Source organism: Anopheles arabiensis, chromosome 3 (genome assembly GCF_016920715.1).
Source record: "Anopheles arabiensis isolate DONGOLA chromosome 3, AaraD3, whole genome shotgun sequence".
NCBI classification, from domain to species: Eukaryota; Metazoa; Arthropoda; class Insecta; order Diptera; family Culicidae; genus Anopheles; species Anopheles arabiensis.
In genome coordinates this window covers 52,962,787-52,973,959 of record NC_053518.1, presented here as the reverse complement: position 1 = coordinate 52,973,959, position 11,173 = coordinate 52,962,787, and the positions used below count along the sequence as shown (strand labels likewise).

At 43.5% G+C, this 11,173-nt stretch overlaps 1 protein-coding gene across 1 annotated transcript; it reads right to left on the bottom strand.

Annotated features, from left to right (window-relative positions):
* Positions 1-3,406: 3,406 nt before the first annotated feature.
* LOC120900098 lies at positions 3,407-3,907 on the bottom strand. Its single transcript, XM_040306690.1, has 2 exons — positions 3,549-3,907; positions 3,407-3,463 (listed from the first exon to the last, which is right to left on the bottom strand). Exons 1-2 carry the CDS (start codon positions 3,879-3,881, stop codon positions 3,440-3,442), a joined length of 357 nt encoding a protein of 118 aa, XP_040162624.1. The 5' UTR covers positions 3,882-3,907; the 3' UTR covers positions 3,407-3,439.
* Positions 3,908-11,173: the final 7,266 nt, after the last annotated feature.

Genomic DNA, 11,173 nt, shown 5'->3' with positions numbered 1-11,173 from the left:
CTCTTGATCCGCCGATTCTATTAGAATGTATGTTAATGGTCTAGAATTTATAATCATCTCTGCTTGTAGCAGTATGGTTTCTAACGTCTCATCGTCAGGTTTTCTAGGCGCGTCTATTATGCTACTAATCGCCGTTTTCACTGATCGCACCAGTCTTTCCCATGCGCCACCCATGTGTGGCGTTGCTGGAGGTATAAAGTTCCAACTAGTATGTGGACTCGTAAATGTCAACGCAAGGGTTTCGTCGAGCTCCATTCTAAGCTCGTTACTAACTCCTTGAAAACATGTTGCATTGTCTGACCAGAATTCTAATGGTGTACCTCTTCTGGCCATAAATCGTTTCACTGCCATAATGCAAGATTCCGTGCTCAAAGAATGGACTACTTCTAGATGGACCGCCCTAACTGTTAGGCACGTAAAAAGTGCTACCCACCGTTTCGCGTTTGCTCGTCCTACTCGTACCAGTACCGGACCGAAATAGTCTAAACCTGTGTAACTGAATGGTCTTGTAAATGCTGCGAGACGTGTCTTAGGCAGAGGAGCCATTGGTGGTAGCTTGGGATATCTCCTCATCACTCTACAGTATGAGCATACATCAGTCACCTTCTTCACTAGTGCTCTCAGGTTGGGAATGTCGAAGCGTTGACGAATTTCATTTACCACTGTCTCTCTGTTTGCGTGTCGATACTGGATGTGGTACCAACCTACAATAAGAAATGTTACATGATTAGTCTTTGGAAGTATAACTGGGTATTTAGCATCGTAGCTGGAGTATATGGATGCACCGATTCGTCCTCTCATCCTTATTATTTCATCGCCGTCCATGAAAGGCCACTTCTTGTAGATGGGACTGGATTTGGAAACGGTTGTATGTCGTCCTTCAGGGTCTCCCATTGTTTTAGTCAGCTCTGCAACTTCATCGGGGAATGCTTCGTGTTGCGCAATTTTCCATAATGCCAGTTCCGCAGTCCGTAGTTCTTGGTGTTTAAGAACCCCGAGTTACAATGGTTTCCCATTAACCTTGCTCCGTAGATTGTTTTTGTACCGAATGATGAATGCTGCAGAACGAAGGAGTTTTCTCCAGAGGCTGAATCGGGACAAGTCGATTGGTGGTACTCCCGAGTGGATGTATAAGTGCGTTACTCTCACCTCCTCGTTGGTGTCAGGCATGGATTGTTTCAGAGGCCATCGGTCCTCTTTTTCGTGCAGAAATCGAGGACCGGTAAGCCAAGGATTTTCCATCACTAGTTCGGGGCCGGTGTTCCACTTGGTGGCCAAGTCTGCTACGTTTTGTTTTGACGGCACCCACCTCCAGTCTTGTGGATCTGTAGTGGTCAGTATTTCCCCCACTCGCACGGAGACGAACTGTTGATAACGTCGAGGGTTAGCTGACTTTATCCATGCCAAGCAAACATTTGCATCACTCCATAGGAAATGTCGTTTTATGGGAAAGGAGTGCTGCTCTTTAATACTGGACAGCATTCGACATCCTAGAACGGCTGCTTTTAGTTCTAGTCTTGGAATGGATATCGTCTTAAGGGGGGCCACTTTAGTTTTACCACCTATTAGTCCAAGTTGGATCGATCCTTCTGTCTCTATTCGAAAATACGCCACAGCGCAGTACGCGGTTTCGCTTGCATCTACGAAGACATGCAGCTGTATGTCATCGATATTTATAGGGTAAGGGGATTGAAAATAGCATCTTGGTATGCGTAGTTTATCTAGTTGTGGAAGTAGATTTGTCCACTCTCGCCATCGTTTATATATATCGACCGGTATTTGATCATCCCAATCGATGCATCTTATCCATACTTCCTGAATGAGGGTTTTCCCATGGACCAGGAAGAAGGATATAAGTCCCATAGGATCAAATAGGCTCATTACGACTTTCAACACTTCTCTTTTGAGGGAATATGGTCTTCGCGGAGAATATGCTGGACACTTTCGTTGGAGGAGAAGGAGAATGTGAAGACATCTTCGCCTGTCTTCCATTTCATTCCTAAGACTGACCCCGTGTTTTCTCCTCGTTCTAGCATAAGATCCTTTGACGTTTCTTCCGCTGAGTCTCCGACGCTTTTTAGTACTTCTGTCGAGTTGGACATGAATCGACGAAGTGTGAAACCGCCCTTAGAGTGTACGAGACTAACTTCTTTCACGATTTGTATTGCTTCGTCTACTGTCTTGAAGCTCTGCAAATAGTCGTCTACGTAGTGGTTTTTTATGATTGCGTTAGCAGCCCGTGGAAATTCTGTTGAGTATTCTTGTGCATTTAGATTTTTCACGTACTGGGCTGCGGCGGAGAGCACGTAGAACCGAACGTCGCCACGTCCATTACATATATTTGTATCGGATTTGAAGGGCTCTTGCGATATACGAAGCGCTGTGATTGGCGATCAGGGTGACGAATTCGGATTTGATGGAACATCTCCATTATATCCCCCGACACTGCTACTGGAAATTGTCGAAACTGACATAAGATCTGTGGCAGCGGGGCCAGAAGATCCGGCCCTTTCAGCATTCTTAGATTGAATGATACTCCTTCAACTTTTGCTGCTGCATCCCAGATCAACCTTATCTTGCCTGGCTTCTTTGGATTTTGTACCACCCCCAATGGCAGATACCATATTTTTCAACTGCCTGAGATGAAAGTTCTTCTAGGCTAGCTTTGTGGGCGTATCCCTTTGCTTCATATTCCGATATAGTTTGCCGTACCTTTTCTTCAAGTGCCGGCATTTGTGCGAACTTTCTTTCTAGTGCTTGCATTCGTTTAACTGCCATAGGGTAGCTATCAGGGAAATTTGGAGAGTCAGAATTCCAAAGCAGCCCTGTTTCGAAGCGATTACCTTGCTCGACGCGTTTTGTTGTTTCTTTTAATATGCGATTCGCTCGTCTTTCTTCTTCTGTGTCCAGTTTCTCATTTGTAACTTTCGTGCAGTAATCCTCTATCGTGAAGTAGTCTCGCAACATGTCGTTGACTTCTTTGTTACAATCTGACTGGGGTGCAACATGAAAGTTTACTATCGCTGCTGGTGCCTTGTTTTTTGCACTTCCTCCGTAGATCGACCAACCTAGTCGACATAGAGCAGCGATTGGCTCAGGTGGCCGTCCTTCGCGAATTTTCAATGGCACACCAAGCCGGATATTGTCCAATCCGATCAACAGTTGAGGTTGTGCGCGTGTGTAGTTCTGCAGTGGTAGCCCTTTCAAGTGCGAGTATCGTTCTTGTAGTACGTCGTATTTTAGCGTTTGTGTTGGAAGCATAAGTTGGCTGACTGTTCTCACGTTTTCCAGTCCGTACTTAATGTTTTTATCTCTCCCGGATATTTGCAGGCGTATTATTTCTGAGCCGGGCTCTTTCCTTGTCACTTGTCCTGTCCACTGTAGGGTCAATGGTGTTTTTTGCCATGCACGTTCAACTTTTGGGCTATCGTTTCATCGATTAATGAGTATGACGAGCCCTCATCTACGAATGCATAAATTGTTAGTGAAGTATTATCATGGTGCAGGGTAACGGGTAGTATTCTGAATAATTGACTTATAGCATTTACCTCGTTTGTGTGTGATGCGCATGCGCTTACGGCTTCATCGGTTGCTACTGTTGGATGGAGCAACTGGTGGTGTTTCAGGCGACATCCATCCACCCCGCAACCTTGCCAGGATTTACAAGGCCATTTACCATGGTTATTTAGACACGTCCTGCATAGTGACTTGGTATTTACAAATTTCCAACGTTCATCCACATCGGCGGCTTTGAACTGCTCGCATTCGTAAACACGATGACCTTCACGTTGGCATACTGCACATTGTCTCCTTTGTGTTGCACTAGGAGGACGATATGAGGACGTTGACCTTTCGTTCGGTGTTTCCTCTTCTACATTCATTCTTACGTGTGTGTTTAAGGCGACCGTATGTTTTTTCTTCTTTCTCCTATTCTAGCTATTTCGTGTAGGTCATTCGTAACTGCACATGCACGTTTTGCCAGTTGTGAGACATAATCACTAAAGCCTTCTAGCCCTTCTATTGCCTTTTCTTCTTGATAGGCGGCCCAATTCAACTTCATATCACCTGGTAATTTTTCTTCGAGCTCTTCCAATAGAGTTGGGTTATTTAGATGCGCGTTTAGTTTAGCTGCTCTCATATGATTAGTCAGAGCTTTTACCGATAAACCAAATTCTATCACTGTTCTCATTCTATCCGGTCTCGGCGGTGACATGCAGCGGATTTTGTTAAGGAGCGAACGAATAAGTAGGCTCGGTTTACCATATATCATTTTGAGCGTTTCGAGTATATCGGGCACATTCTCTTTCAGCGTAAGTTGATCTTTCACTAGCTCGAGCGCGTTTCCTTTGAGGCATCTTTGTAGCCGTATTAAATTTTCCGCATTACTAAACCCACAAGTTTGCGATGTTTCTTCGAAGGTACTAAAAAATAGCGGCCAATCTTCCGGGTCACCACTAAAGTAGGAAACTTCTTTACCAAGTACGTGACGTGCGGCTATCTGTCTCCCTGATAGATCCAATTGTTCTTTTAACCGTTCCTCCACCATGGTCTTTTCGTTCGTTCTCTTTCTGGCACTCGATGTTACAAAAGGCTGTAAATTCATTAGCATCGAGCCGGCGCGAGAGACAGCTTTCTCCCTTTCCTTTTCTCCAGGCATTTCTTCACTCTTTCTAAGCCAGCACACTACCTTCTCACTATAGCTCTCCTGTGAACCCATGTTGCTGGCGCGAGATTGTTGCAACAGCAGCTCGCGCTTTTTCTCGAGTGATTCACGACGTACGCTGGTTTCGAGAGCGTTCATCTCCGCTTCGGCTTTAAGCTCTCTCTCCCGAAGAAGACTTTCTTCCTCGGCCAGCTTTCTCTTTTCCTCTAGTTGGCGGGCTAACTCTGCATTCTCGCGGCGTTTCAGCTCTCGCTTCTCTTCTATTTCGCGTTCTCTTAAGCGTTTCTCTTCTTCAACCAGCTTAAGCTGCTCTTCCACGTTCACTGAGAGAAGAGTGGAAGGTACACTTCCTGCGCAATCCTCTCGCTCCTTTTAGTAGAAGCCACTGACCCTTTCTTGGACCGCACTGAAGGCTTTAAACTGGCTGTGTCCCGATCGTCACGAAATTTAGCAGCTGTGGTTTCCTGCTTCACTTTGCACTTCGAGCATACATACCTCGATGCTGGATCTTTGATCTCCACGAACAGTCCTGCACACTCAGCATGCTCCCATTTTGTACACAAGCAGCATTTTTCCATCGTGGCTTGCTCTTCTTCGGGTCGGTTGCACAGCTGGCACTTCGGTGTGCTGTCCATCTTACTTCTTCTCTGATGCCAGAGAAAATTTCAGAAAATGTTGGGATGATTTTTCGTTAACCGCCTTTGACACGGTTCTGAAACTATATTTAAAATATTTTATGACATACACGATCACATTTCAAATTACTTTTTCACTCACTTTTCTCGTCCCTTCACTAATCTGAATATCTACGCTTCCTTACTAATCTTCGTCACTCTTGCGGATTTGTATTCTGCTCCGTTCTCCTCGCTGGTTGGATTGCTTCTCCCGACGGTCGACAGAGTTTCATTGCACTTCTCTTGGCGTTCGCCCGGTGAGGCTTTCGTCTCAGGGGTGCTCAATCGCCAAGGGTGTCGAACGGTTTCGTCGCAACATTACCGTTGTACGTATCACATTTTACTTGAAATAATTTGCTTACACTTCTGCCTGTCGATTGCAGATTAAGGTCACGGTCGCCATGTAATGCGATGATCGTACAACTGTACTTCGAGTACCGTCGCGGTAGGTCAGTGTTTCGCTGACATGAGCCGAGGTGGAATAAAACTTCGTTCGAGCGGACCTTTCGATACTTGATCGTCCAGGCGATCATAGAAACCTTTAAGAGGTTTCCCTTACTGGAAACGTTGGAGTTTAGAAGCCTTACCTTGGGAAGGGGGACTGTTGATGACAGCGCCGCATAATTAGGTCATCACGGCCTGGGAACTGACCGACCGGACGAAAACAATTGTAAGCAAATCTAATGTAAACAATATCGACCAAATAAAAACTGCTGATCGCGATCGATCAGCAGAAAATTAGTATATAAGTTAGGAATAAGCATGAATAAATCGACTTTCAAGCACAAGAACTCAAAGACTAAGTTGTTTGTCTGTTCCAAGCCAAGTCGGACGGTAAAATCCTCCTGTCTTGGCGCTTCCCAACGAGTTCAGACTCGGTGCGGAAAATATATGGTGGCTCCAGAGAGGATTAGTAGAGACCTCGCAACGTACAAGTCAGAGGTTAACTTCCGATCTTGAAACCCAGAGTCGGCAGGAACATACAAGTCGGAGGTTAGCTTCCGATCTTGACGAACGTATTCCTGACCGATAGAGAAAAACAACCGGCGCTCCAACGGAGGAAGGTTCGTAAAAGCGGAAAACATCGCGAATGTATAATAGTAGCCCAAACGAGTGCAAAAAAAAAACGCCTGAAACAGTGCTTAAGAAGTCCAAGGTACAGAGACAGAATTCAGTAAGGCGCCGTACGATCACCGATATATTGTGATTGAATAAAGACACCGGTGGTAAAAAAAACGATGTTCGCTATATCGTTTCGGTCGTACCACAGGTTTGTAAATAAAACAAAAAGGGTGTGTGTGCAGTGAAACGCAACCTCAGAAAGGGCGTTTAAAAACGGACGACCTGAGAACATCTGATCGAAAATCATTACGTAGCGTACTAGTAACAAAGTGCAGTGTAAACAATTACGCGTGTGGCACACATTTGCAGTGAGAACGTAGTAAAACCCACAAGACGCTAACGACCGCGGTTTACGGACGTTCCCGTAAAGCACCGGCAGTGTACTCCAATTACAACAACACAAGTAAATGTGCGGATCAAGAAAAGATCAACAGTTGGGGAGTGTAACAATACGGGACGTGCATACAAAAAGAAATCTTCGAGCTAAACCGTATCCGGCTTTAGCATTTCCGGGAAACCACAAACATAAAGGTGTTGATAAGAGTGCGAACTAGTGGAGTAGTACGTGTCCAGCTTATTGACGTGTGTTGATACGGTGATCGGTAGCCAATGGTCATCGCCCCGGAAGACCCAATTATCCAACGAAAAGCGTGGCGGCAATACTACCCAAGCAGCGGATCTGAAGGCGACCAAAAGACAGGGGTACTGACGACACCGCGGGGGATCACCTGAAGACGACCTCGAGCAGGACAAGTAGGGGCGTTGTAAGAGCAGCAACGACACGACGACACCCATTCAGATCGGCAGCGACAGCCCAGTTACTTTATCCACCGGTTACGCAAAGTGAGTAGTATGGATATCATATTTAAAAGCAACCCGAAAGGCAATTGCAAGCTATGCAAGAACCCCGATGAGTGGGACACACAAGTTAATTGTATCGAGTGTGACAGATGGTTACATCTCAAATGTCTGAAGCTAGAAGGTCCCGTTAAAAAATATGTGTGTCCAAAATGCTACACAATAGCTGAGGAACGCAAGGGAAATAGGGAGGCCTTAATGCAAACAGAGAGGCTACTAAAAGAAAAAACTGAAGCGGAAAAAAAGAACTAGAGAAGAAAACGAAAGGTGTGAGAAGGAAATCGAAAGACTAGAAGACATATTAAGAAATGAAGAAATACATAACCAATCCGACACAACTCACCTACAAGACGACCTACAGACACTTACAACAAACGTAAATAAAATGGCAAACTTGGGTTTTGCTCCACGCAAGAAGACAGTTTTAAAACTTCCGGATTTCTATGGCAATTATAGAACATGGCCTCGTTTTAAACTACTGTTCGAAGAAACCACTCGAACAGAAAAATTTACGAATTTGGAAAACCTTACACGGCTCCAAATTCACCTTAAGGGAGATGCATTGCGATCCGTTAGCGGGTTGATGTTGAACCCAAGTAACGTGGATGCAATCTTGGAAAGATTGGGGAGGTTATATGGCAACCCAGTTAGCATTTTTAACGCTTTACTAAAAGACCTTATGGTGGTTAAACGGGCATCTTTGGAAAATCCATCTTCGATTATTGAGTTCTGTAACGCACTGAATAACATGGTGGAAAATATGACCATGTTGAACCAAACGGAGTACTTGATGGACCAAAGGCTCCTTACAGATCTGGTCGCAAAACTCTCTCCGGACCTTAAAACCAGGTGGCTCAGAGATTCACTTAACGAGGAAGGTGACAAAATCAAAACCTTGAAAGATTTCAGCAAATGGTTGAAACCAACAGAAGACGTGGCGATCACACTTCTTGCTATGGAAGGTGGTCAAAGAGACAGACCGGCAAGGCTGAATACTCACTATTCAGCCAGCTATCAAATTTCAAATAAAAGCTGTCTAATTTGCAGCCGTCCTCATGAAACCATATCTTGTTACAAGCTAAAGAATGCCTCAGTAAACGAAAGATGGAAAATGCTGAAGGAGAAAAACGTTTGCACTAACTGCTGCAAATTCTCTAACCATGCGGCCATTAACTGTCGCTCAAGGCCGCAGTGTACAGTGAATGGTTGTGGACGACGACACAACACCATATTGCATGAAGAAAAATTCAACTCAATGGGCGCGGCGTCAAAAGCACATTTAAATTTTCATCAAAACTCGGAACAATACCCATTTCAAGTTCTGCCAATAACTGTCTATAACGAAAACAACTCCATCGAAACATTTGCATTGATAGACCCAGGATCCTCAACGAGCCTCATGACAGAAAGCCTAAGACAGAAACTAAATCTGCATGGCCCAAGGAAGCCGTTAACACTTTCGTGGACAAATGGATGCAACCTAGAGGATACAAGCACGTCGGTATCTCTGAAACTCAGAGGTCCAAACGGCAGGCTACTTTATGTCAAGGACATTAGGACAGTAAATGAACTGGACCTACCCACTCAAAGCATCAATGCAAACGTGTTGAAGAGAAAATTTTCCCACTTAAAGACGGTAAATATTTCAAGCTACAAAAATGCTAAACCCACCATTCTGTTAGGACTTCCACATGCTTATTACACGCAAGCTGTGGAGTCCAAATCAGAGCGCCCAATGAACCAGTGGCACACAAAACACGCATTGGTTGGGTCGTATTTGGAAAGTGCAGAGATGGTGATGCAAAAGAAAATCAACATCTTTTCACAATACAGGATAAGAAAGAGGAGGAAGAAAAGTCAATGAGGGACCTGATGAAAAGGTTTTTTTCAACAGAAGAATTTGGCGTAAGGGAAACCAAATTCACCCCAAAATCAAAGGACCATGAAAGAGCCCTAAGTGTAATGAATGACACACTGAAATATAGGGGAAAGCGGGGCAAAATGGGCATGTGGGGCAAAATGGGCACCATCTATTTAAGCATTATTTGACTACAAAGCTACTTTCCAATGCTCAAAATGTATTCATTAGAGTGTTTTATGAACACCATGTAAGTTTCATAACCCTAACACAACAAATTACCAAGAAAAGTGCAAAATAAGGTTTAGTAGCATATTGATGTAATTTTTGTTTTGTTCGAAAATAAGCTTAACCCAGTGTCACAGGGATGCGTTGAAGTTTTACATTATAAATTATTAAAGATATGATATTTCTATACAATTTGTCTGAAGAAAGCAAGGCGATCGAATGCGTATTTTTACTAATATAACATAAAATACAAAAATGCTTTACGTGGGGCAAAATGGGCAGTTACGCTTGGGGCAAAATGGGCAGATACTTTTGACGAATGGCGTTTGGTGAGGCTATGGTGTTGTATTTGTCCCCTCAATAATGATAACAGACACAGCTTCAAAAGAATCGATTTTGTAGATTTAAACGTGTAAAAACTGTTTTAATTTTGATAACATATTTTTGGAAGAATTTTAAGGGCTTTCCTGACCAGCAAAACAAAAGATAGAACGAAAATACATTTCACGAAACGTGCGCAAAAGCATAGACCATTACCTAAGCGCAGTTGTTGTGGCCCATTTTGCCCCAGTGTTTTGACGTTTCACAGTTTGTTTACATATGCCCATTTTGCCCCAGGGCTATGCCCATTTTACCCTGCGTGTCAAAATAGCTTCTCGTAAAACATCAACTTTTATTTTACACTGTTTTCATGATTTTAAGTTGTTTTCATTCTATGTGGCAATTTTAATCCATAGATAAATAGTGGAGGCATACAATAATGCATGAATAATTGTGTTTTGTGGCATATTCAATGGAATATTCAGTAAACTGCTTAACATGCCCATTTTGCCCCGCTTTCCTCTACAAATAATCAGTATGAGATTGGCCTACTTTGGAAAGATCCCAATGTATCCTTACCAAGCAGCTACGCACAGGCGCTAAGAAGGCTCGAAAGTCAAGAACGGAAAATGAAAGGTAATGACGAGATGAAAACCTGGTATAAAAATCAAATTACTGATTATGTTCAGAAAGGTTACGCTCGTAAACTAACACCATTTGAATTGCTGAATAGAGATCCAAAGATCAATTACATTCCCCATTTTATGGTCATCAATCCAAATAAGCCAACTCCAAAACCAAGACTGGTTTTCGATGCAGCTGCAAAGAACGAAGGGATTTCACTTAACTCTACTCTCTTGTCCGGACCAGACGCCACTACGTCAATTTTTGGAGTATTAATCCGCTTTCGCGAATACCCTATCGCCTGTTCAGGGGACATCAAGGAGATGTTCCATCAGATACGGATCCGCAAAGAAGATCAAGTGGCTCAACGATTTTTATTCAGGGATAATCCACGCAACGAACCCCAAGTATACGTTATGAACGTCATGACCTTCGATGCCACATGCTCTCCTGCTTGTGCCCAGTTCGTTAAAAATGAAAACGCCTTAAAATATAAAGACAAATACCCCACTGCAGTGGAAGCATTAGTAAAAAAACCACTATTTTGATGATTATCTTGATAGTTTTCGGACTATCAATGATGCAATCAAGACTATTAACGAGGTTTGCCTCATACATGATAGAGCGCATTTCTTTATGAGAAATTTCGTTTCTAACTGTCAGGAGGTAATAAGAAGCATCCCAGATGATAGATCCTCACAACAAGAGCTGCTGCACATCTCTAATAAAGATATGAATTTTGAGAAAATTTTGGGGCAATACTGGGACAAAACAAACGATGTGTTAAGGTATAAGCTTAAGCATACCCCGTGTTCCATAATTTCA